The sequence below is a fragment of the Gorilla gorilla genome, chromosome 2, assembly GCF_029281585.2.
Source record: "Gorilla gorilla gorilla isolate KB3781 chromosome 2, NHGRI_mGorGor1-v2.1_pri, whole genome shotgun sequence".
NCBI lineage: Eukaryota > Metazoa > Chordata > Mammalia > Primates > Hominidae > Gorilla > Gorilla gorilla.
Window position 1 is genome coordinate 20,671,422 of NC_086017.1, and position 27,655 is coordinate 20,699,076.

At 47.1% G+C, this 27,655-nt stretch overlaps 1 protein-coding gene across 1 annotated transcript in view; it reads left to right on the plus strand.

Moving 5' to 3' along the window:
• Window positions 1-27,655, plus strand: part of SLC6A11 (solute carrier family 6 member 11) — a 127,183-nt gene that overhangs the window by 24,824 nt on the left and 74,704 nt on the right. The window contains exon 5 of the mRNA XM_004033612.5: window positions 3,352-3,484. Within this exon, the coding sequence (XP_004033660.1) occupies window positions 3,352-3,484 (133 nt within the window). The remainder of the gene's footprint in view (window positions 1-3,351; window positions 3,485-27,655) is intronic.

Sequence of the window (27,655 nt, forward strand, 5' to 3'; positions counted from 1 at the left end):
TCAAGGACTGTGGGGAGGGTTAGATGCATTCATACTTGAAAAGCCATTGAAGGTAGGTATCATTATTCCCATTTTACAGATGAGGAAGCTGAGACTCAGAGAGGTGATGCCGCTTCCCCGAGGTGGAGCAGCTGGTAAGGAGCAGGGCTGGGATTTGAGCAGCTTCTGGGTGCAAAGCTCCAGAAATACTCTACTATGGCCTGAAAAGGGTGCTTCATGAAGAATCTGCTTTAGGGCCTGGCACATAGTAGGTACACACTAAATATTACTTATGTAAATGGATCCCTCTGCAGAGCCCCATCTAGGCTTCAGCATTTCCCGCTCCCTGAACAGTGTCGGGGGAGGTCTGTCTCTGGGTCTTTTTTGGCCAGGGTGTTGGCAGCAAACTCTTCCTTATTCAGACCTTTCTTCTGTCCCAGCATTTCATGGGGGAGGCTCATTAAGAAAGCTTTTTCCCAGGAAGAGCTGTGCCTTCTCCAAGTCTCCGGAGTTGAGTGCCCCAGCCCCCATCCTCTCAAAGGCTGCCCTTGTGGGTTTCAAAACAACCCCACTGCCCTGCAGGCTGAGAATCTGGCCCCTGAGCCCCCTTTCCTTTGGAAACCAAAGGTCTGTTCCTAGTTAAAGTCAGCGTTGGTAAAACCTAAGGAAAATAGTTTGAGGATGTTTTCAAATAGTGTCTCGTGGAACAAAAGAGCAATTCATCCTCCGTAGCTTTTAGTAATCTGCTTCCCATTTGGGAATTAGATTGTTCAATTAAGCGAGAGGGTGCCGGAGCAGGCTGCATGACTCAAAAGTTTGCAGCATCCACATTGTAGAAGAGAGGGGATCTGAGCCAGTTTGTGCCTGGCGGGCCTGTCCCGCTTTCTCCCTCTGTCCCTAAGTGGGTTCCAGTTTTCAGGTCCCAGGTTCAGAAAACAACTACTTCAACAAGAAGGTACATGTCTGTGTGTGTGTGTGTGTGTGTATGTGCATGTGTGCATGTGCATACGCGTGCATACACCCCGGCTCAGTAGGGACCTCGTGTGTTCCTCCAGTGACAAGCTAAGCATCTGGAGTGGGCTGGTACAGAGTACACCTGGGCTGTTTCCGTCAGCAGCAGCCCAGATTCCTTCCAGCTCTGGGTTGCTCCTTATAGTTCACCAGCTGATGGGCATTGGGGATGCTTTTGGTGGCCGTGTGTAAGGCAGGGTAAGCCCACAGGGCTCTTAATCTGGGCAAAGGAGAGCCAGTAGGTACCCTAAAATTCCTGCAGCATTTTGGGAGCCGGTGTGTTTCTCTGGGGAGAAAGTCCATCCCTTCGGTAACTTCTCAAGGGATCCGTGACTTCCTCCCTCAAACCCCTCTCCTCCCTCCCTCCAAAAAACAAGTTTAAAAATGATTCAGGTGGCATTTGTAGATCACTCCTTCATTACCAAGAAACTCTACTTCTGTGGTGCTCAAGCCTTACTGTGTATGAGAACTCCTTGGGGAAATCACAAAGTGCAGCTCCCTGGGAGCCACTTTGCAAAGGTTGGGACCCAGTGGGTCTGGTGGGGGTGCAGAAAGTTTTGTATTTCTGGCAGGTGCCCAGGGATCATGCTCTGGGACATACTATTCTATTATACTCATAGATTCTCTTAAAGGCCTCATTTAATAAGGCCTGTAGTTTTAAAATGAATTAAAGCCAGAGACTGCTAAGACATAGGAAGCAAATAAAATGACAGTTGTTATTATAATTAAATGGCTGCCTCCTTTCTTTCATAAATAACTTGGACCTTTTTTTGGTCCACCTTATCCTAGTAGAGAGCAAGGGCCATATGATGCTTACCTTTTTTTATCCTAGGGTCTAACATAGTGCCTGGTGCCTAGTAGGTGCTCAGTAAATGTGTATTGTATTTAAGTGGATGTTCCCACTTCTCCTGGCTATGGGTGTGAGAGCTGATTTCCTTTTGAGTAAATCTATGGCTGCACACAGTCTGATTTTGTTTGGGGACCTGCCTGATTTCTCTGGCGGGGCTGGGGCTGGAGGGAGGCTGTAGACGAGTGCTAATTGGTGTCATTGAGTAATTAATGCAGAATCAGGCCCCAAGCGGATTCCCAGGGAGACAGACACTGAGGGTGGCTTTCATGCTTGGTGGGATGGGAGCTCCTTTCTCAAAGGACGTTCACAGAGTGCCGAAGCGACTGGCATGGTCTGATGGGGGTTGGTTTGGCAGCCAGAATGGGGTTCGTGGAGCAAGCTTGGAGAGGGGGTTTGTGTTGGTGCCATAGTTCTGCACAATATGGAGCGTGGCGAGTTTGACTTTAAAGGAACACAAACCCCAAGCATGGGTTCTGAGAGCCAGGCCTGCGTCAACTCTGAAGAACTGGTGGGTTCTGAGGGAAGTGAGCCTGGTGGCATTAGCTTAGCTCACCCGGAGTCCTCCCTGTCCTGTGGCCTGGGCCCTCTGGGAAGCCTCTACACTTTGGCATGATAGTCAAGGCTCCCTGTGTTACTGCCTGTGCTTACCTTTCCTGCTTTTTCCTTCTGATCCCTGCACCCCAGCTTGCTGTTCCCAAAGCACACCATCCTCTACTTCTGGCCATGCCGTTCCTTCCACCTAAAACCATCTCCACTTCCTTCTTCTTCTGACCAAATTCCACTTATCTTTCACAATTTGACTCACATATCACTTCTTCCAGGAAGCTCTCCCTGACCCCCTGTAGCAGTCAGGATAGGTTGGGTTATGCTGCAGTAATAAATGTCCCCAAAGAGCTCAGCAGCTTCAAGCAACAAAGTTTATTTCCTGCTCAGACTATGTCTCTGACATAGTCAGTGGCAGGTGGTCACTCAGGACCTCAGGCTTTTCAAGGCTCTGTCTTGACACAGGCTTCCATGATGACAGGAGAGTTAGGGAGAAGAGACGATGGAGAATCATGCCACCAGTTTCTGGAAGCTTCTATCTGAAATGACACCTGTTGGCCAAACAATGTTCAAAGCAAGTCCAATGGCCCCCCTCAAGTTTGGCAGGGCAGGATGTATGGGCTCCCTTCAGGGAGGAACATAGGATGTTTATGACTGGTAATATGATCTCCTGGGAACTCCAAGGTAGGCTGGGTGCATCCTCCATCGGAGCCCTTTCCATGCTGTTCTTGTACTACATCTGCAGACTTGCCTGTCTTTTCCCCCAGAGAGTGAATTCATGATCCAAGGTCCAGAGGGCTGGGTCTTGTTCCTCTTGGAGGCCCCAAGTCCTCCCCAGAGGAGACATTTGGCCCACGGTGGACGTGGGTGAATGAGCACATGGGCCCATCCCTGCTCCTCTGCAGTACTAGCTTTGCTGAAGATGGGCCAGCCCCAGCCCCAGTGACTCTCCACCCTCCCTTCTGCAGGCACCGGGTCCTGGCCATCTCCGACGGGATCGAGCACATCGGGAACCTTCGCTGGGAGCTGGCCTTGTGTCTCTTGGCAGCCTGGACCATCTGTTACTTCTGTATCTGGAAGGGGACCAAGTCTACAGGAAAGGTAAGAGGTCGATCTTCAAGCAGGTAACTGTGGCAGGGGAAGGCACGAGCTCACAGATGACCCAGAGAGTAACAGGGAGTTCATGTTGCAGAGGCCAGCACTTAAGTTGGGAGGGGGGAGGAGCACTGGACCAGAGTGAGCTCTACCCACCCTCACCATTTATTGGCCGCCCACCTCAGGACAGTTCAGTTTTATCTTCTGAGCCTCAGTGTACGCGACTATGAGATGATAAAGCCTTGCCCTGTCTGTCTTATTGAGTTGAGAGTTATACAAGATAAGGGGGTTAAAGTACTTTGAAAACTGGGAAATGCTGAACTACTACAAGGGTTCTTTGGTAATGAAGACAGGGTTCTAGGTGTGTGTGAGGGCAGGTGATGCTGGCTGCCTCCACTGACAGACCCCAAGATCTCAGGGGTGCATTTCTCCCTCACCTGGAGTCTGGAGGGAAGAGCAGCTGCTTCATCTTGCAGCCTTGCTGTGCCACCTGTACCATGCAGCCTCCAGGGTTGCTGCCTCACCAGGGAAGAGAAACTGGAGGAGGCTAGCTTTTAACTGCCATGGCCTGGGAGTTACACGTGGCTCTTCCACTCACAGGCTGTTGGCCAGAACCTGAGACACGGTGTCACCTACTGCACAGGGGCTGGGAAGTAGAGGGGACCATGGGGACATCTGGGGAGTGAGCATGCTGTGCACTGCAAGGATCAGTACAGAGGTTAGAAACATGCGGCTTGTGGCCAAGTCCAACTCACTTCTGTGTTTACTTTCAAAAGGTGGGGAGGGGAAGAATTCATTGACAACATTTAGAAATCAGGAGATTTCATGTGGAAAAAAGAAATCTGATTCTGGCATCCCTTGGAAAGTAAGATTTGGCAACCCTGGACTTGCCTGCCCACACAGTGGCATGTGTTTGAACTGAGCAGCTGCCATCTCCTTCCAGGGGGCTCTGGTTGGCCACAGTCCCCACCATTCCATATCACCCCCAATCCTGTGGCTGAGTGTCAATGCCAATGGTTTCCTCATTTTGCTGTTCATCTTTTTCTTACGAAAAAGAGGGAAATGAAGCGTCTCTTATGCCTGGGTTGCGCTGACCACATCCCTCCTTGCCGGCCTCCTTCCCATAGGCAGTTGCTCATAAACTCTAAGTTCTTGGCTGGGGCAGCTGCTGGAGATAAAACCTGCAAGGAAACAGGAACTTAACAACTCTGGGCCCTTTTCCAGAAGACGTTCCCCTCAGCTCCCACAGTGGTGGGTAGGATGAAGAAGAAACTGCTAGAAAGTTTGAGGTGGGCGGATCTGCAGGAAGGAAGCCAAGGTGCTCCATGCTACGGGCTATCTGGAAGCTGAGGGTGCACTTAAAACAGCCACACAGATGCAGAGGGACCGCAGAAAGTAGAGCAGAGACTCTCATGTTCCTGCAGCCAAGGTGATTTTGCTTATATTTGCTTTTTGTAGTTTGTATCATGAAGACAATAGGATTTTTCTTTTTCCAACTATAAAATTGTGTCATTATTGATCTACTTCTTCAGACTCCACTCACAGTCTCCCATCCTCCTCCTTGCTGCCTCTTCCAGGAAAAAAGCTGGAGGTAATAAGAGCAAGGATTCCCAGTAATGGGATGGCTGGGTCAAATGGTATTTCTAGTTCTAGATCCCTGAGGAATCGCCACACTGACTTCCACAATGGTTGAACTAGTTTACAGTCCCACCAACAGTGTAAAAGTGTTCCTATTTCTCCACATCCTCTCCAGCACCTGTTGTTTCCTGACTTTTTAATGATTGCCATTCTAACTGGTGTGAGATGGTATCTCATTGTGGTTTTGATTTGCATTTCTTTGATGGCCAGTGATGGTGAGCATTTTTTCATGTGTTTTTTGGCTGCATAAATGTCTTCTTTTGAGAAGTGTCTGTTCATGTCCTTCGCCCACTTTTTGATGGGGTTGTTTGTTTTTTTCTTGTAAATTTGTTTGAGTTCATTGTAGATTCTGGATATTAGCCCTTTGTCAGATGAGTAGGTTGCGAAAATTTTCTCCCATTTTGTAGGTTGCCTGTTCACTCTGATGGTAGTTTCTTTTGCTGTGCAGAAGCTCTTTAGTTTAATTAGATCCCATTTGTCAATTTTGTCTTTTGTTGCCATTGCTTTTGGTGTTTTAGACATGGAGTCCTTGCCCATGCCTATGTCCTGAATGGTAATGCCTAGGTTTTCTTCTAGGGTTTTTATGGTTTTAGGTCTAACGTTTAAGTCTTTAATCCATCTTGAATTGATTTTTGTATAAGGTGTAAGGAAGGGATCCAGTTTCAGCTTTCTACATATGGCTAGCCAGTTTTCCCAGCACCATTTATTAAATAGGGAATCCTTTCCCCATTGCATGTTTTTCTCAGGTTTGTCAAAGATCAGATAGTTGTAGATATGTGGCGTTATTTCTGAGGGCTCTGTTCTGTTCCATTGATCTATATCTCTGTTTTGGTACCAGTACCATGCTGTTTTGACTATAATCATGCTGCTATAAAGACACATGCACACGTATGTTTATTGCGGCATTATTCACAATAGCAAAGACTTGGAACCAACCCAAATGTCCAACAATGATAGACTGGATTAAGAAAATGTGGCACATATACACCATGGAATACTATGCAGCCATAAAAAATGATGAGTTCATGTCCTTTGTAGGGACATGGATGAAATTGGAAATCATCATTCTCAGTAAACTATCGCAAGAACAAAAAACCAAACACTGCATATTCTCACTCATAGGTGGGAACTGAACAATGAGATCACATGGACACAGGAAGGGGAACATCACACTCTGGGGACTGTTGTGGGGTGGGGGGAGGGGGGAGGGATAGCATTGGGAGATATACCTAATGCTAGATGATGAGTTAGTGGGTGCAGCACACTAGCATGGCACATGTATACGTATGTAACTAACCTGCACAATGTGCACATGTACCCTAAAACTTAAAGTATAATAATAAAAATAAATAAATAAATAAATAAATAAAACACACTAAATGAAAGAAGTCAGGCACAAAAGGGCCAATAGTGAATGATTCCACTTATATGATATATTCTAAGTAGTCAAATTCATAGACACAGAAAGTAAATCAGTGGTTGCCAGGGCCTGGGGTAAGGCAGAATGGAAAATGATGGCTTAAGGGGTACTGGGCTTATTTATGGGATAATAGCAATATTCTAGGATTAGATAGTAGTGATGATTGTACAATATTGTGCATATACTAACAACCAATGAATTGCATACTTTTAAATGGCTAAAATGCTAAATTTTATGTTATGTGGATTTTATTTAATAAAAAAGAACATTGTCTTTAAAAAATAAAAATAAAAAAAATAAGAGCAAGGATTCAAACCCCAGGTCTGTCACTCTCTAGTCATGACCTTGGGCATGTTGCTCCACTTCTCTGAGCCTCACTTTCCTCTTCTGTAAGACAGGATTGATAAGTGAGCTTACCACCACATGGGGTGGTTGTGAGGATGAAATGCAAGGAGAGTTGAGTATGGTCCATGCTCAGCAGAGTGAGTAAGTAATAGTGAATGCTGAGTAAGAGGCAATTTTTAAAAATCTCATTATAAAGATAATTCAAGTTGTTGTTTCTGAGTATTTACTATATACTTAGCATTATTCAATGGGTTTCTAAAGATGAGTAAAACACAGCCTCTTCCCTACCCAGACAATATATGAAAGTGCTTTGTGAACTGTGAAGAGAAGGGAGGAAGTTTCATGGTTGGTATTATTACTACTTTTGCTGTGGTTACCACCTCATGGGAGTTGACACAGAGGCCTGTGGGGCTTGGCGGGGTGGTGGCTGTGCATGGGTGCAGGAAAGGTTGCCTGCAGAAGGTTTGTGTATGGACATGCTTGGGCTGTTCCAGGACCTCATATGGCCTTGAGCTGCAGGCCCCAGACTGTGGGCTATAGCAGTGTGGTTTCGCTTTAGCCATAAGGAGAAGACTCAGTCCCGTAGTGAGGCCCTTTGCTGCTGACTGGGCGATTAAGTCTGAGCGTTGGAGAATTCTAATGCAGGAACTGAGTTCGAGGAAGGGCAGACAGGTATGATCTTGGAGATTTCACAAGAGGCTTATGGGGAAGGCAAGGGAGTGAACACTTATCCACTGCCTTCCACTCCCTGGCACCTTGCAAGTGCTGCAGATCCTCACAATCTGGGGAGCTGCTGCCTCTACCTTACCAGTGGAGAACCTGGGGCTAAGGGAGGGCGGGCAGCCTGGCCATAGTTGCATAGTGACCCTGCCTCAACACTGACCCCAGGCTACTCCCTCCTTGCCTCTCCCTGGACTCTCGATTAAGACGTTGAAGATTGTGTTGTTTTGAGTGGTGTCCTTTCACACGTCTTCCCTGAACCTCCTTTTTCTCATCTCTGGTAGAAGTGGTAGTGATGGCAGTATGATAATTATCAGTAGTAATGGTTAATATTTATGAGTGGTTCCTTTGTGCTTCACATGCCTGCTCCATTTAGGCTTTGAACAGCCCCATGAGATGGGGGCTATCATTATCTCCATTTTAGAGATGAGGAAACTGAGGCGTGGAGGGATACAATAATTTGCTCAAGGACCCTCCGGTGGGAAGCAGAAGATTGGGATTAACTTCCAGCATTGGGGACCATGCAGTCCATGTCCTGGATAGGCTACTGTCATACCTGTCATCTGCGATGTGGGGACTATGGCGATTTTCTTAGGGACTGGTTATAAAGAGGTATTTAATGAGATAGCACATAGTAGGTGCTCAATGATTATTGGTTGCAGCTCTTTCTAAACAGTACTTTTAAGGCAAATGCTGAAACCAGATGAGCCAATTAAGTATTTTCCTGAAGACTGGGTTTCTCCTCCATGTGTCCTGTGCCTAAGGCCAGCATTAGTGTCTTGGATGGGATGCGGTTTGCTGGAGCTGTAAGAATCCTTGGAAATGGTTTGGTCTGCCTCTGCCCTTATTTTATGGATGAAGAAACTGAGGCTCAGAGAGTGGAAGAGCCTTGCCCGAGGTCACATAGTGAATAAATGTCAGGCCAGGAGTGAGAGCCTGGTCCCCAGTTTCCCAGCTCGTTATGAATGATGAGGTTCTGTGGGGTCACATCTGGCAGTTTAGAGAAACCCGAAGTCCGTGGATTGATAGGTAAGCCTTTCAGGGGAGGATCTGGCACTTTTGTTCCTGGTTATGACTTGCTTCACTTTGGAGACGAGCCCAGCATCCAAAGGTTTTTTGGAGTTCTGTACAAAAACAGCAAAAAATAAAACATCAGGTCATTTGAAACTTCCCACGTGGGCAGAGGTCACCCCTGCCCCTGGCCTGTGGGACCCTAGCCAGATCCTTTTTCACAAGGCTGTTCGAGTAGGAAGAAACCCATCTCCCAGCTATTGTCCAGCTGCGACTGGCTTTGTCCCTCTTCATCTCTTCCCTGAAGTTCCAGCTTGCTGCCCGTACTCAAGCCTTAGCACAAATTTCCATTTATAATAAATGTTCGTTAATTCAAGAAAAAGTCCCCAGACCCTTCCTATCTCCAAGGAATATTAAAACAATATCCCCAACTTTAAGTCAATTTAGTGAGCATTTCACCTGTTCAGGGAGGCAGACACTGTAGACCTGGCCTTTCAGCAGTAGACCTGGCCTGCATCTGCCATGTAGGGACTATGGCGATTTTCTAAGTGAGGATTTGAGATCAGGTCACGAATAAGTTGATCCCAAATGGGGCTATAAGAACACCAGAGGTGAAGTCCCAGAAGCGCTGGCATTAGCATCTCCTTGCCGGGACAACATTCATACATGTTCTTCTCCACAAACCGCCTTGGGCACCTCCCAGTATGTCTCACAATCTTTTGATGTTAGGCATGTGGGATTTTCCCCAACCCCAGGGTCTGATGAGCAATCTGTATGCTCAGAAGCAGCTATTCTGAGCTGGAAGGAGATTCCCTACACCCCAGCTTCAGTAGGTAGCAAGATGCCTGCCACTAACTGTTGCTTAATAGACGTTTGTGGAATCAGTGAATTCCCCCTGCGCTTTGGGCTCCTTGGGAGGTGCCGGGGATACACCAGAGAGACACTGGACAGCCTTGTCCCCGCAGAGCATGCGACCTGCTAAGGTGAGGTTCAGACAAGTAAGCAGTTTAACTCTGAGTATTAGCTCCAGCATTAAACAATACAACTTGGGGATTCTCATGGCTGAGAATATTAGAATGGCTCCAGAATATTAGAATGTAGCCTGTCAGAGTTGGGAGGCCTCTTGGTTTTGAGGACCAAATTTATTTTACAAATAAGGCCCAGAGAGGTTGCAAGATTTGTCCAAAGCTACCCACTTGGAAGGAGCCAAGCTGGAATTCAGACCCAGGCTGCCTTCCTTCAGCCCAGTCTTCATCTGTTCTGTATCTCCAGCTTGGAGTTACTGTGCAGATTGAACACAAATGCATTGATCATAGTTCTGAGCTCACAGTAGGTGCTCATTAAGCAGTTTATCTCCCCGTTCCAGTAAAATAGCTGCAGTTTTAGTTCTTCATAGATATTTTCCCTCACTCTAGACGCTATTGGAAATTTCAGAAATCTCCTATGGAAAAAAAAGCCTTTCTCAATTGTATATTAAGTCCTGAGAAAACACAGGATTCTAAAGTGCTTGCTTTCTTCAGGAGGAAACTTCCAGACAGTATCTTCTGGATGATACAAAGTTTCACTTTGGATAATTGGAATGGAGATAATTGAAATTAAGTGACCAGAAAGTAGAGACGTCTTTGTGATTTTCCTATGTCATTGTTTTTTTTCATCAACTGAATCCATCTTGCCCATCCCTGTCACCAGCTCCTTCTCCTGGTCTCCTGGGCCTGAAACCACTCAGCCATGTTGGATACCTCTCATCCAGTTATTGACCAAGTCTATTTTTGTTTAAAAAGAAAAACACCAAAAACATCCTGTCCTCTCCATTTTTGTTTCCCACGCACATATTCAAGAAACATTGAACCTTCAGTAGCTCCCTAGCACTTCCAGAGAGAAAATGAAAATTGCCCTTAGAATTTCCCATTTGTACAAACATTGCAGACATGCAGAATGATACAACTGAAATGCTTTATATTCTATGAAACAACAATTTCACATAAATTCAAAATTGTAAATTCTATCTTAGGCCAAAGAATGTACAGCAATATTAGGGTTTTGTGATATTTTTCTAGTATCTCTGTGCATACTTGTTGAAGCCAAAAAAAAAACAAACAAAAACAAAAACGAAAAAAAACCCTTTTCATTACTGTGTGTCCTTCTCTTGTGGTTTTGGTAAGCCTTAATCCAATCCAGGGATTGGCCAACTGTGGTTTTAGGGCCAAATCCAGTCTGCTGCTTGCTTTTGTAAATAAAGTTTTAATGGAACACAGCCACATCCATTCACCAATATATTATCCCTGGATGTTTTTGTGCTTCTAGGGAAGCAGTGTGGAGTCATTGCAGTAGAGATTATGTGACCCATAAAACCTAATATATTCGTGACCTGCTCCTTTATAGAAAACATTTGTGGACTGATGGTCTAATTTATTAAAATAATTTATGCAAACAAATTCTCACTTGACAAGAAGCTAATATGTAAATTGCTATCACCCAAAGTATGAGCTATTTCAAATATTAAAAAGCAACATGATGGTTTTCAGTAGGGAGCTTTTCTAAAGGATCCTTAAAAATTTCACTCCAGCCTTCCAGTCCCAAATGGGATATTTCCCATGTCCACATGTTCACTTGCTAGAGAGGTTGCTCATTCACTCGCTCATTCATTCACTCACCCAGCAAGTGTTTACTGTGTACCTGCTACGCCAGGCACCAGGCTGGGGATTCTTTTCAATGGCGAGTGAACCAGACCATGGGGCTTACCATGGGGTAGAAAGATGGAAAATAAACAAGCAACATAAGTATAGTGAGAGGGAGCACAGGGCTGGGAGAGGGAAGCATTGAGGGCAGGTAACCTCCTCAGAGAGGTCAGGGATGGCCTCTGTGATGGGAAGGATGGGATGGGGCCAGCGAGTGGCACATGTGAAGTCTCAAGTGGGAAGGACTTGGTGAACTTGTGCGGCAAAGTAAAGGCAGTGATTGAGAAAGATGGTGGCATGAGATCAGAAGGGAAGCGGCGGGGGTCAGGCGTCATCGAATTTTTTCTAAGAGTGTTGGAGAACCACTACAGGTTTTCCAGCAGGGATAGCACGGTCTATTTTCATCCCTGCAAGCTGGCTGTGGCTGCTTGTTGTGAATGGACTGATGGGGGGGGGGGGTGGGGCTGTGGCAGGGAGCCCTGTTAGCATAGGACCAGGGAGGAGGTGGCAGGAGAATGGAGAGAGCTGGTCAGATCAGAGACACCTCTCAGGGTTTCATCCTTGTTCTGCAGGGCCTGGTTCCATATAAGATTTTGAGACCTTGCTGTCCTTTGCCTTTTGAACAGGGGTGGTTGACCCGGCCTTTGGCCTGGACACTGCCCTCTGCAGACAGCCACCCCTGCCCAGAGGACAGTCAGAGTGTCCCCCCACGCTGCCCCTACACCCTCCCCAGCTGGCTCCTGTTCCTTGCTCTCCCTACTGCCTGGTTCCTTCTTCTGTCCTTCTCTTGGTGGATGATTTATGGATTTTTCCCCCTCATTTCCTGGTCTCCAAGAGCAGTGGCTGTGAGGGGAGGGTGCTGCAGCAACAATTCTGGTCCCTTCCCCGCCTCCTCCTATTGCCACTTTAAAGGAAGCTGCAGGATTAGCTGGGATTTTAAGAAGAATCATGCCTTTTCACTGCTTTGGGGCTCTGTTTTTATTCTTTTCAAAGCTCTAGGACACCGAGGCAAGGAAAAAAAAAAACCACACACATAGACAGACAGACACACTCACACAGAAACAGCTGCAAAGAGCCTTGAATTGATTTTTTTCTTTCCCTTCCTTCATTCACCCACAAGTAGAGGAATTGGAGGTGGCACAGGACTCTTAAGCAGATCGTGTTGTCTGGAGGATGGTCATTGCAAGGCCAAGGCCTGAGTGGCACCTTCTTCCCTCCAGGCCCTGCTCCAAGGCCTTAACTCATTCAGTGCTCACAACAACCCTATGCAGAAGGTGCGAGTATCGTCCCCATTTCACAGATGAGAAAACAAATGTGCATGGTGCGTAAGCCTTAAGATCATGGGGGGATGCTGTCAGAGCCCATCAGGGTCGGGGAGGAGCTGGGAGGGGCCCTTGGCCACTGGGCAGGGGGCAGTTTTTGCAGGTGAGGGCACCTGCTACTTACCATGGGGTAAGCCAGCAGGTCTTGGATCTGCAGATGGAGGCATTTCTCAGAGGGGCTGCAGGAGGCTCCTCCCCTCTCCCACTGCCACCAAGGTGGGCTGGAGCACCAGCGGGGAGAGCCATCAGGAGCCCCACACAGAAAACTTATTCTACAGGAGCACCCTATAAAGTGTTTAATGGCTCAATGAGGCATAAAGCAGGAGTAGAGGGGGACTGGGGAAATAAAAGGAAGGGATGTGTGAAAGAGCAGAGGACAGGCCCAGGAAAGGAACTGGGCAGCGCTGTCTCTGGGCCCTCAAGTGGCCTTTGTTGCAGTCTCAAGCAAGAGGAGAGCTGCCTTGGTGGCAGGACTCTCCCAGCGGCCAGGGCCGATGTCTGCATTCAGAGAGGAAACTAGAACGTTCATGAGATGCATGCAGAATGCCTGGGCGGCCAAACAGGAGAGCCCCTGCCCTGGGGCCCTGAACCCAAGTACACCGAAGCCGCCATGCCGTTGGGAGCACTTCTCACACCACTGTGGTTTGGGGAGAGCAGTAGATTGTGACTTTAAGTCAAAGGAGTTCAGCATCTTGATTCAGCCCTTTCTCTGGCCTTGAATGACAGGGCTTCACCTTTAGCGGGAACCCTGGCAGCAAGGAAGCTTGGAAAGGAGGGAAGTTTTGCGACTTGGTAATACCGTCTTTATTAAAGCACAAAGGCCCCCCAAAGTCCCAGTGATTGCTGGGTGGGAGGGGGTTCTGTGGCTGGTGGCCTGGAGAAGGCCAGGAGTCCCAGTGGTGGGGGCTGGCAGTGGTGCTGCAGTTAACCCTTACCAAGCCCCTCCTGGCACTTGGTGCCTGTGCAGCACTGTCCCCGTGCACATGGGTCTCCCTGGGAAACGGGAAGCCACCCTCCTGTTTGGCAGGCACCAAATAATCAAAGTGGCTTTGCTCTCAGTGCAGGATGAGGCACAGTGCTTTGGAAAACTAAGCCAGAAATGAGTGGGGAATTTATTTTCTATCTACTGAATATTAGCTCTGTGCTAGGTGCTATGGGGAATGGTAAAAGAATGATTAGCTCTCAGGAACTGGGGAAATAAGATAAGATGAGGCACAGATGGTGGCCAAGGGGAGTGGAATGAGCAGGAGCTGGGAGTCAGGAGCCCAGCTTCGCCACTTGCCAACTATGTGAGTTAGCATGGGCCATCCAGGGCTGCTTCACCTCTCTGGACCTCAGTTTCCCCTTCTGTCAGGGTTAAAGCATGACAAGTGCAGTGGCAGTGGAGTGTCGTTACTTGTGAAAGAACGAGCCCAGGCTGGGATGATTGAGTCGGGTGAGCCTGGCAGCCAGGGTGGGCTGCAGTGGAGAAAGGTACCCCGAGGCCAGCATGTCTGGGCAGCTCCAGGCAGGGGGACCTGTGAGCTGCCTTGGACAGATGTGGCAGGAACAGTGATGAGCAAAAGCTCAAAGGGGCATTTGAGGTAGCAGAGAGAGATGACATGAGCCTGGGAATGGATGGCTAAGCCGCAGCTGGCATGCTGCAGGGGCACCCCCACTTGCTGTCACCTGCGGGCAATGGCCCACTCACCCCAGTGCAGTCGGGATTGATGTGGAGCTGGGTCCCCTTCCAGAGAACCTGCCAAGGCCACCCCTCCCCTCCATCCCCGTTGCCACCCATGTCAGTTGGCATCCAAGCAGAGAAGCAAAACCAGTAGGAGATACAGAGGAAGAGCTTGAGTGGAGGAATTGGTGACTGTGGGGGCAGGTCATCGGAAGGGGCAGGCTGGGACTCTCTACACAGCTGAAGCTGCTATTCACAGGCAGAACTTCTTCGTCATTGGGGAAGTCTCAGCTCTGCTCTGTAGGCCTTTCATCTGAGTGACTGAGGCCCACCCCGGTTATCCCGCATAATCTCCTGGACATAAAGTCACCTGACCATGGATGTGAATCACATCTATGAAATACCTTCACGGCAACACCTTGATTCATGTTTGATGGATGACTGGGGACCGTAGCCTTAGCCACCTTGCACGTGACAGAGCCAGCACAGCACCTTCATGCAGGCATGCCCTGCCTCACACCTGGATGGTAGCACCAGTGGGCCACCCTACTGTGCACCCTGCCGGGGCCCTGGCTTTCTTGTGTACCGTGGCCAGACTCAGCTTCCTTCTGTACAGCTTTCATTGTGTAGCTCTCCCCTCAGAACCCGCCAGTAATTCCCCATCACCTGTGGCACTGACACTGATTTTTAAAAATTGTCCAAACAATATTTTTAACGAGCTATTTCTAAGCAAAAGAATAGTCTCGCTCACGTCTGTAATCCCAACACTTTGGGAGGCTGAGGCAGGCGGATCACCTGAGGTTAGGAGTTCAAGACCAGCCTAGCCAACATGGCGAAACCCCGTCTCTACTAAAAATACAAAAAATTAGCCAGGCATGGTGGTGCATGCCTGTAGTCCCAGCTACTTGGGAGGCTGAGGCAGGAGAACCACTTGAACCTAGGAGGCAGAGGTTGCAGTGAGCCGAGATCGCACCACTGCACTCCAGCCTGGGCAACAAGAGTGAAACTCCATCTCAAAAAATAAATAAATAAAAAGACAGAATAGTCTCCTCCAATCCCACCACCATACATTCTTTCATTGTTTATGTGTTGCCCTCTAATCCTTAATGTGTGTAATCAGAGCTAACACTGCTGGAGGCTTGGCCACAGGCAGGCGTTGTGCTAAGCACCATGCAGCATCCTCTCTGTTAATTTTCCCAGCAGCCTTCCAGGGTCTCATGCTGTTATCCCCCTCCCGCCTTTTATAAGGCAGAGAGAGACTAAGGAAGCCATTCGAGGTCTCAGAGACAGTAAGTAACAGAGCCAAGATGCGGATGCAGATCTGTCTGGTTCCAGAGTCCTTGCCTTAATATCACTCCCGAGTCCAGCATTCAAGGTCCTTCTCTGTTTCAGTCCAGTCTTCCTACCTCCTGTAGTGTAGACTTAGTATATTTATAACTTTACTGTATGTTTATACACGTTTGTCCCATTGTAAAATAAGCTCCCAAAGGACAGAGTGCCTGGTGCTGAACCAGGTGCCTAAATAAAAAAAGGTGAATAGGTGAATAGATGGATGGGTGCGTGAGTAGACGTATGGATGGGTGAATGGGTGGGTAAGTTGACGGATGGGTGGGTGAGTAGATGGATGGGTGCGTGAGTAGATGGATGGGTGGGTGAGTAGATGGATGGGTGGATGGGTGGGTAAGTCGATGGATGGGTGGGTGAGTAGATGGATGGGTGGGTGAGTAGATGGATGGGTGTGTGAGTAGACGTATGGATGGGTGAATGGGTGGGTGAGTAGATGGATGAGTGGGTGAATAGATGGATGGGTGCGTGAGTAGATGTATGGATGGGTGAATGGGTGGGTAAGTTGACGGATGGGTGGGTGAGTAGATGGATGGGTGCGTGAGTAGATGTATGGATGGGTGAATGGGTGGGTAAGTCGATGGATGGGTGGGTGAGTAGATGGATGGGTGCGTGAGTAGACGTATGGATGGGTGAATGGGTGGGTAAGTCGATGGATGGGTGGGTGAGTAGATGGATGGGTGGATGGGTGGGCGAGTAGGCGGGCAGGTAGATAGGTAGGGAATTGGGAGATGGGTAGGGGGGCAGTGAATAGCTATGTGGATGGATAGACAGAGGGCTAATCAGCAAATTCAGTCCTCTAACTTTACTAATGAGGCTGTGATATGCTTGAGAACACACAGGTGACAATTAGCTAAGTAAAATATCTCCTGCTGATACAAGCATCCTGTGGAGTAGATACTAATCACCCCATTTTACAGATGTGAAAAACTGAGGCTCTAAAGGTTTAAGTAATGGGCTTGAGATCAATTTTTAGTGGCAGAACTATGATAATGAATCCAGAGCAACTTTCTGCCTCTAGAATACTGTACAGACCCAGATTCTCCATCCCTTACTTCTTCATCCCTTTTGTTTCTGCCACACCCTGCTGTCTTCTACTCCTGCAGGAAGCCTTCCCTGACTTCTCCCACCCTCATCCTTCTTGGCCGTCTCCTCACTCCTGCCATAGCTCTTAGCAGCAGCAGCATCCAGCTGAGCATCCCTGTTTGCCTCTTGTGTCTCTGTCAAGCTTGTGGGTCCAGGGAGATTTCTTACTCCATGAGACAAATATTAAGCCTGTCCTGTGTACCATGTCCTGTGCCAGGCACTGCAGGTATCAACTCTAAACAAGATTACAGGCTGGAGTGTGAGTCAGACTAGTAAACGGACAGTTACAAAATCTCCCTGTGGTAAAGATAAACGTGACCCTGGGGAGCCAGTGGCATTAAGCTGAGGGGTGAAATGTGGATAGTTGTTAATTTCCCGGAAGCAGGAGAAATAGGGGATTCCAGGGAAAAGAAACCATGTATACAATGACCAGAAAGCTAACCTCCTTCCCTTTTCCCTCTTTCCTCTCTTCGGTTTTCCTTCCTCTTTGCCTATGTTGATTGGGAACCCACTGCATGCCAGGGACTCTTAGAGCATGTATTTTTTTATTCCTAGTGTGAGCCGCATGGGATGTGCTATGAGTGGTCACTTGTTGATTGATTCCATCAGCCAGCAAGTCTGTGATGCCTGTCATGTGCTAGGACCCATTTGATTGATGGGATGAAAATGCTAGCATTTCGTGGCAGTCACTCAACCAATTGCTCTTCTCCCTCACCCCTGGCGGTGGCTAACGGAAGAGCAGAGGGAAAACTTCTCTTGGGGAAGAGGAGTGACAATCGAGAAAGAATTGATAGAAATTGTGTGTGATTCTGAGTGTGCAGCTCTAGGTGTGAAACCCTTGTCTGATAACCAGGAGCAAATGGAGGGAGACTGCAGGTTGAGAGGGAAGCAGGGAAATGATGGGAAGAGCAAGTCCCAAAAGCAGTGGAGTCAGACAGACCCAGGTCCTTCCTGCTGAGCTGAGGCACATCGTTTGCAGAGCACATGCCACATGCTGGACTTTGGCCTGGGCCCTCCACTTTCATGATTTAACTTAACCTTCACAACAGACTGTCAGGCGAGTGTTGGCAAATCCACTTTACAAATGAAGATATTGAGGCCCAGAGAGGCAAGTGATGTGCACAGGGTCACACAGCTGGTGGAGGAGTCAGGATTTAAACCCAGGTCTACCAAGGTAGAACCCAAAACTGGTGCGTTTTCCCCTGGTACCCACAGAGTCCTCAACAAGCATTGGCCCTCCCTCCTTGCCTTGGCAAACATTCACCCACCCACCAGACCAAGTGCTTATGATGTGCCGGGTACCCGTGGTAGGCTGGGTAATTTGAAAATGGATGGGTGGAAGAGAGCAGAGCCCATGGGCTCCACCACCTCTGGAATCAGGCAGGCCCCGGTCTGAATGGTTGCTCTGTTTCCACGGTGACCTTGGGCACAGGCCTTCTTTTCCTCTGAGCTGTTTCCTCAGCTTTACCTGGGGGCACTGAGAAACCCCCACCTCACGGGTTGTTATAAGGCTCAAGTGAGGCGATGTGTGGAAATACTCCCCCATGCTTGCATGCAGGGAGCACCCCAATGTTAGTCTCATCATTATTGCTTGCAGTTTTTACAAATCCATGCTCCAACTTCAAAGTGCTCTCTATTTAATGGGGAAGTAAGATTGGATTCATTCACCTGAAGATAATCAACATGATTCTGGAGTAAGTGTTGTCAAATCCTGGCACAGTCTGTGTTGGTACCGAGTTTGGATAAGGAGGTTATAGTGGCCCGGGGTGGTCTGGAAAGGCCTCCTGGAAGAGGTGTGATTTCAGCATCACTTTGAGAAAGGGGAGGGGCTAGAACTGAACCTCACATTGGAGGAGGGGTGTGGAAAGGGAGAGCCAAGGATGGCTATAGGGGTTGGGAAGCCATAGGCTGGGCCAGACTTCAGAGTAGGGGAAGCATAATTATCAGAGGAAGGTCCCATGGGCAGTGGGGAGCCATTGATGTTCCTGAGTAGGGGGTGTGTTTTGGGAAAGTGGAGGTGGCACCAACAGGCCTCACATTGTGCTCTGTGCTGGGTAGCAGCTGTCTTCTTTCCTGTTTGACAACCCCTGATGTGTAATGAACTAGAACCCCCAGTGAGAACATTGGAGCAGATGATAATTCACTCGGCTGAAGCCAGAGAAGAGCCTTATCCTGAATCACAATTAAGTTGTGTCATAATTGTGATTGGCTCAGTATATTGATAATAATAGTACCAACACCCAGGAAACAAATGCTTACTCTATGCCAGCCTTGGTGCCAGGGCTTTTACAAGCCACTCACAGACCCTGCACCCCTTGTTTGTGACAAGGATTTTGTAACATGGCTTTTGTCACCCTGAAACGCAACTCATAAATAATCTGCCTGCACAGATAAGTTCAAGAAAATTGATATGATGCCCTAGCTATATTATAAAGGAAAAACAAAAAGAGAGCAAATTATAAATAAAACAGCATGTATTTCAATATGTAAATGCTCGAGCACACAAGAAAACGTAATGAAGTAGTCAGGTGCTGGCACCAGCTTGTAAGAAATACATATGGATGTGAGACAAGAGAGCCGATGCACCACTGAATATTGTCTATACTTTTTCTCCATGTTTTACATTTTTAAATAAGAACTAGCCACATATGTTATTATAGAATCACCACGAATGCGATAGCTGGAATAGTGACTAATACAAGGGTAGTTGTGTCAATAACTCACATTCCACGGACTGTACAGCCATTAGTGACATGATTTTCTGAAATGATGAACAATGCTTGGTAAAGTACTGAATTAAAGAGACAGCCTTTCCTCAATTTACATGGTAATTGCATTTCTGGAAAATTCAGTCTATATTAAAATGAGGTTAAAAAAATCTTCGAGGATATATGTAAAACAGAGTTAGCTTCTCACTCGAATAATTATAAACAGCTCCTCCCCACCCCACAGGAAGTGGAACATGCAGAAATCTTGAGAAGCAGGAGAGTTTTTTGCTGTGTGAGGATGGTCCCCCACACTGTAGGATTCCCAGCATCTCTAGTTATTGGCCATCAAATGCATCACCTCCATCTTTATGATGACTCGAAATGCCTCTACATGTCTCCAGGTTGCCCCTTAGAGGATGTACTGCTCTTGTTGCAATCACTAACTTATGTTATGTCATTTAATCTTTGAAGTAGGTATTTTTGTTTCCACTTTATAGGTGGGCACACTGAGGCTTAGCAAGGTACAGTAACCTGCTCAAGGTCACAGAGCTGGGACTGGAAGCCCCTCTGTTTTTCTCTCTCGCTATGGCATTTAATACTGAGTTATTGTTTTACGGAGCTATGTGCCTTCAAATTAATTCAACATGCACTTATTAAACACCTACTGGGTTTTAGGTATTCTGGTAAGTCAAGGAGACATAAAGGCAAATATCTAAGACTTGGTCCTGTGCAGCATGTGGGATTGTCCAGAGAGAGAGAGAGAACATGGCTCTGGAAAGGAATGGAACAAGTTCTTTATGCCCAGAATGGGCAGCCCTCGAGGGTATATGAAGAGAAACAGGCTGGACTGGTAGGTAGAGATCAGCTTATGAAGGGATTGTAGACAAGCCTAGTAAGAAATTGAGAGCAATGGAGAGGCACCAAAAGGCTTAAAGCCAGGGGATTCTATGACCAAGCTTTGTAAAAAGGCCACCATAAAATGTGGCATGTGGAATGAATAGGACGGGGCTGAGACCAGAACACATGCCATTAAGTAGTTTGGGTAGGAGATAGTGACAACTCTGAGGTGGAGAGAGAGGAAGAATTTGTGAAATAAGCAAGAGTATGAGTCAGCCCTCTGTGACCCAATGTAGAGGGTAAAGGAGACACAGCAGCCCAAGATGAAGCCCAGCTTTCTGGCTTGAGTGCCCAGTGCTCAGTGGTGCTGGTAGGCGAAATGGAGAAATATGGTAGGAGGCAGTGTTTTGGCTGGAGTTGAGGGAGACCATTCTTTGGGGACCCATTAATGTCTGTGACTCTGCAAATAGACCCATTAATGTCTGTGACTCTGCAAGTAGACCCATTAATGTCTGTGACTCTGCCATGTCTGTGACTCTGCAAGTAGAATGTTTGGGTAGCAGACAGGTATGTCTGAGCTCAGGTGAGAGATGTGTGCAGTGGAATCGTTAGCATGTATGTTAGGATTTCTTTTCCTGGAGCCTGTGGATGTTTCAAGGTATCCATGAGCTCCTTGGAATTGTATAAAAATTCTGAGATTGTGTGATATGTACTTTTTTCTAGGGTGAGGGTCTGTAGATATCGTCTTATTTTTAAGGGACCTGTGTCTTCCCAAAATGAGAAACCTCTAATATGCCATATTTTGTCTAATCTAAGTTACATCATTATTTTATGTACCAGAAGGTACATAATGCTTTCAATTAAGAACATTTACCGGAAGTATAAACACTTCCAATTAATCTACTATCCACTGCTTTAACATTATTCCTGTGTGACACGTGGAATAGTCACACCAGACTCTACTGTTGCTTTGAAGTTTCTTCCAAAGGAATTGGCAGATTCTTCTGACCTCAGGTGTGTTTTCTGGGGTATTTTTTGGCAATCAGCTTGTGTGTATTGTGGTAACAGAATGTAACATAGCTTCATTTACTTGGGGATATCTTCTTTTCTTGGATCCATGAAGTAATTGGCTGTTTCTTTGCAAGAAAATATGGAAGCGTGATCATCTCACCAATGATTTCTATTTTCTTTACAGTATCAAAATTTATCCCTATTTCTGTGCCTTTCTACAGAGACATAGTGTAATCTTTTTAAAAGACATTCTAAATCTCACACAGCAATTGACTAAATTAATTTAAAATATTTTATCCAACAAAACCCTTAGCTCAGCTATAGTGATGAAATAGGAACAGCTATGTCCTTGGTCCCTTCCATTCTGGCAGTGGAAACTACATTGCAGCTGCCATGTGGGAGCCATCCTGATTTCAGAGATAATAAGGTGAACCATTTTTAAAAAATGTTTCTTAGAATTGATGGAATTGAAGCTCTGGGAACAAGTGGGACAGCCAGGAAGAGAATGCAAGAGAGAAGAGCACAAGAGTGAAGATGGGACTTGGGGGACACCAACATGTAAGGGGCTGAGAGGAAGAGGAAGCTGAAGGGTTCCCTGAGAAGAAGGGAAAATCCAGGCTAATGAGGCTTCAAGGCGGGAGAAGGAGGGCGAGGGTTGTAAGATGTGTGCTGGGCTGGGCATGTCCATTGGAACGGGCCATACTGGGTAACAGCAGCTTCCGTGGCGTGCTGGAACTTCCGGGAAGGGGAGCCAGACTATGCATTCCTCCCTGTCAAAGGTTTATCCTTGAAGAGGGGGAAGCAGGGAGGCGGAAATCAAAGAAGACTCATGGAGGTTGCAGCTTGGGTGACACCATTATCTAAAAGGGGGACACGGAAGGAGGAACAGATTTGGAGGAGACAGTAATAATTTTGGTGTTGAGTATGTAGAATTGTAGGTCTTCATAGGAAATCCAGGTAGACATATACATAAGAGAGTTGAAAATATGGGTCTTAAATTCAAGAGATACCACTGCGTGAGGAGGATTAAAGAGCATCAGTACATTGGTGGCTCCTAAACCCATAGGAATAGGAAAGAAAACCCAGGAGAGTGTTTAGAGAATAGGATCTGGGTGAGGCCCCACTTCTGGGAAGCAGTTTGGAAATCTGTAGAGAGCAGCTTCCTTTGAGAGCTACCTGTGAGGCAGGACTTGTTCCTATGCCTAACACAGTAGCTGGCAGATAACAGATGCTAATTGAAGTTGATTGATTGATTGGTTATTTGATTAATGGATTGAAAGAATGCATGAAGAGGCTGGGCACGGTGGCTTAAGCCTGTAATCTCAACATTTTGGGAGGCCAAGGTGGGAGGCTTGCTTGAGCCCAAGAGTTCAAGACCAGTCTGGGCAACATAGCAAGACCCCATGTCTACAAATAATTTAAAAAATTAGCTGGGCATGGTGGTGAACACCTGTAGTCCTAGCTACTTTGGAGGCTGAGGTGGGAGGATCACTTGAGCCCAGGAAGTCAAGACTGCAGCAAGCAGTGATTGCACCACTGCACTCTAGCCTGGGCAATAGAGTGAGACCCTGTCTCAAAAACAAAAACAAACAAACAAAAAAAAGCAGGAAGTAATGAATCTGTGAAAGAGACTTAAAAAAATCATGGAGAAAGGAAGCAGAAAACTAGAAAAGTCCAATGAAGGAAAGTTTTAAAGCTGCAAAGATAGGAGATGAGCAAGCATGAAGAAGCCATTAGGTTGGACTATTTTAATAGTCCCTGGGGGACTCTGGTGTCCTGTGGGATGGCTGCCAAGTAGAGAAATGAAAGAAAGAGGATAGACAGCTTTCAAGTGAGGTGAGAACAAGAGGTGAGCATTGATTCTTCTTCCAAGAAATGAAGCAGTTTTGAAAGGAGCATGTTGCAACCATCATGGGTTAGCTGGGAGGGATCCATGCTGCTCAGGATCCCTGAGGAAGGGCCCAGGAGAGCCCAGAGTCCTTGGCCAATTGGATGGATGGGAGGAGAGTCTGCCTTTCAGAACAGGGGATGCTTGCAGGAACAAGGCAGCACCTTGCTCTTTCTGGCTCCAAATGCGGCCCCTGAGTATGGGATCCCTCCTCTACACAACTCCATCCCAAGTGTGTTTAAGGGAGTAAGAGGACATGGGGTGGTGCTTCTCATCTGGCAGTGTCCCCCCACTGGCACATCCTTGCCTGGGGAACTTGTGGTTTAATGGTGCCCTTGGTCGCCATGGTGACACCAGCCTTCTAGTCTAAGAGAGATGGATGGGGTTTAAATCATTATTAGCCAAGGTTCCGAGTATGTTTTCCAGGCAGTAAATAATAACTCCTAATACCAGTGTAAGCTTGGCTGGGCACTGATGGAATGTTTATGTTGCTTGGGCTTGTTTTCATTTTGGGTTTGTTTTCTTTTCATGGTCTTTATGGTAGAGCTACGTAAAAATCAGTAGCATTGACTCCCTAGCTAACCTTAATTCACCATGAAATAGGCTTAAACACTAGACTCCCTCATCCAGTGAATTTTAGATATCCTGTGGACAGGGATTTAAATTGGGCTCAGCCTTCTTAAAGAGCATGGTTGCTATTTAAGTATCTTGTCACCGTTGCATACAGTGCTTGTGTCTTTCCTTGGAGGTGATTTTTCCCAACCTAGAGAACTCTGCCTGCTCTGTGTCCTGGGTTCTTCTTGTTTTAAGGACTTTCTTCATGTAGCATATTCTAGATCAGGACTCTGGAGCAATGGGAACATGCTGTGCCTCCTTCAAAGTTTAGCTCCAGGAGGTGCTCTCTGGCACACCACTGCCAGCCAAGCTGCTCACACCACTATGCATATGCCTGAGGCCCTCTGCTGCCATCCTATGAACTGTCAGTCATATACATCTGTTCTAGGGTTAGCTCACACACCTTGAGGGCAGGGACCCAGGTCATTCATCAGCATGCTCTCAGAATCCAGCACAGGGCCTGGCACACTGTGGGCTCAGTGGATGGATATGAATGGAATTCAACTGCGAGGGTTTTACTCTCAGATGGAGAGGCTGAAATGAGAACATGGACTGTTCACACCAGAGCCTATTGCAGACATACAGGGTTATGTCCTGTTATGTTCTGTTTGTTCTTACCGTGTTATTGAGGTCTGAATTTATTCATTCATCAACTATTTGCAGTCCGTTTAGGTCTTCCCAGGAAGTGTTTCAGAGCCTGTAGAGATGAATAAAGCCCTTGCCTTTGAGTAGATACCAAGTAAAGAGAAAGCCAGGTCTGTGAACAGCTGAGCGTATTATAAGGCAGAATGAAATAAGGGCTAAGTAGAAGGAGGAAGGGAAGCTACTGTCTCCTGAGGGCTGATGTGTCAGGTCACTGTACCTGGTGCTGTGTAGACATGGGCTCATTTAATCCTTACATCTACCAAGAGAGGTGGGAACTATGGTCTATGATTCACAGATTAAGAGCCTGAGGCTTAAAGCGATTGAGTTCATCTGCTGCATTGCTATCCCCATTTTACAGAAGAGAATATCAAGACCTAGAAAGACAATAGCTTGCCAAAAGTCAGCCACATGCACACAGAGTGCCAGAGGCTGTATGTGAACTTTGATTTTCTGAAGCCAAGGTGGCTCCCCATATCTGTATGCCACATTGCTCAGTGTGTTGCAGGCTGTGACAGGAGTGTTTTGTTCTGCCTGGATGGCCTCTTACTGAGTCCTAGAAGACATGGTCATTGAACTGGTCTTGAAGGTCAGCAAGATTTTCATAGGTAGAGAAGAGGAAAGGACCTTCCTTTCCTCATCTCCACTGTCCCACTCAGGTGAAGGGTGACATGAAAGCAAAGGTTTGCAGGCAGAGAAGTGCAGGGTTTGTTCAGGGGACACAGGAGGACATGGTGTGAGATTAATGTAGTTGGCTCATAGGGGAACTTAAACTCCCGCGGGGTCCGTTTGGGGCTTCGGAGTTGAATGGCTCTGAGCTTGAATCCTGCCTTTATCTAGCTTTGGAATCATAGGTCAAATGCACAACTTCTGGGTGCTTCAGTGTCCATCTCTGTGAAATGGGAATAATATTTTCTGTCTTCTAGAATTGGATAATGTAAGAATAAGGCACATCAAGGAAATGATAAATGTCAGTCCTATTATTATTAGCTATCTTCTGATCTTCCATTTCTCCCAAGTGAAGCATTTTTCCCTCTTGAGCCCTCTGTGTCCAACTAGGATGTCTCTCATTACCAAATAATAGAGTCTTGGACTCTCAGGACTGGAATGAGCCATGGGTGTAGGTGATCTTTATGTTCTCAGCCATCAGTGAGAAGAAAGAGTGACACTATTCCCTAAGCCTAAGCTCTTAGATGTTAGATTTCTTACCCCAGCCCCGATGATGCCTGACAGGAAAACACCCCTCCCTTGTGACCTCTCAGGGTTGGGAGGGGCATTTTCCTGTCAGTATCTGAGAAGTCTCAGCAACTTTCCCCCCAGTAACTGCACGTGAGCCCCTAGCAACCATGTACCCCTCAATGGAGAGCCTCCAAGCTCCTTCCTCACCAGGTTCCTGGCACATCCCAAAGGTTGGAGATATTCGTTGACCTTGGCTACTCTTGAAAGCCTGGCATCCCTCTTTACAGGGCAGGCTTCCTCCCTGTTGTGTGTGTCTGTGATGGTGCACTTGGGTCCCCTGCTTCCCTTCAACTCAGCTTTGATTTCCTTCTATCCTTTTACATTGGAGTATGATCTTATTTGGTTTCATCCAGATATAATTTTTTCCCTTCCTTCTAGGCACTGTCTGCACCCTGGCCCATCAGCCGCCACAGTTAGGACTTCAGAGAGGATTCTCATCCATAGTGGCCACTCTGGCTGATTCCCTCTGTCCTTCATTTGAGTCTGGCTGCTGCAGCTCCTCCAAACAGCTGTGTGTGCTTCTCCTCTGTCCAGAGGTCTTTCTTATCTCTGGGTTCTATTCACTCAGATTTTCCCAGCCAATGGATTATCACCTCTTAACACCAGCCTTCCACTGCTGCCCCCATCTATCAGGGAGAAGATCCATAAGGATTGTCAAGAGCCATTTCCCAGTGCCCCTCACAGCTGAGACAGAGCTGATTCCTGTCTCTTTGTCTGTGGTCTTGAACCCTCAGATATGTTGTTCTCTGCCAGCCAAGGCCACTCGCTCACTGGGTTGGAGAGGCATTGTTTATTGCACAGTGATGGTGAGTAAAGGCAGTCACAATCTTTCTAATTATTGAGCTGTCTTCATGTCAGATGCTTTGCAGAGTGATCTCTAACCAATCCTCACGACATCATTTGAAATAGGCATTATCCTCATTTCACACAGAAGATGGAAGCTTAGGAAGGTCTCATGGACTGCCAAGCCCATGCATGCGCCTTGTGCTTGGTGATGGGGCCCATGCCAAATTTGGCCATCCTGTCAGGCCCATTTTAAACTGGCAGAGAAGGCTAAAACTGTGGTGGTCAGGCACAGTGGCTCACACCTGTAATCCCAGCACTTTGGGAGGTCGAGGTGGACAGATCACAAGGTCAGGAGATCAAGACCATCCCGGCTAACATGGTGAAACCCCGTCTCTACTAAAAATACAGAAAATTAGCTGGGTGTGGTAGCATGCACCTGTAGTCCCAGCTACTTGGGAGGCTGAGGCAGGAGAATCGCTTGAATCCAGGAGGTGGAGGCTGCAGTGAGCCGAGATCACACCACTGCACTCCAGCCTGGCTACAGAGAGCGATTCTATCTCAAAAACAAAAACAAAAAACCCTGTGGCTTCCCAAGACATGGTGATATCTTTGGTAAAGCTGTTCTAACTGCTCTTTACACAGACAAAACTTTCTGAAGACTTCCTGATTCTATTTATTGCTGTTCCTGGTTGATTCCAGGTGTAGAAGGATGGTCACTCTTAAGGGTCCACCTTCAGCTCCTCGGTTGTCCTCAGAATCTTCTCTTCCTGTCTGAGCAGAAGGAAACAGTGTGGATCATTTGGGCTAGTGCCTCCATTTGGTGAAAAACAACAAAACAGCAACAGGATCAACCCAAGATCACAGAGGCAATTGGTGGTTAGATATTTAGCTTCCATGTTTGACTCCTTATAATGGAGACCTCAGAGAACAGAAGCATAAACAGGATAGTTTATTTCTCTCTCCCATAACAGCATGGGTGTGAGCTGCCTGGTTTCAGGGACCCAGACTCCTTCTGTTCTGTTGCTTTGCTTTCCTTAGGGTGTTGCCCTCATTTACATGGCCTAAGATGGCCCAAGACTGTTTTCATTTCAGCCCATGGGAAGGGCAAGAAAGGAAGGATGGGATACAGCCCTTCCCTTTAAGGACATGACCTGGAAGCTGTACATGGCACCTTCATTTCTACCTTGTTGGCCAGAACATAGATGGCCACGCCCACCTACAAAG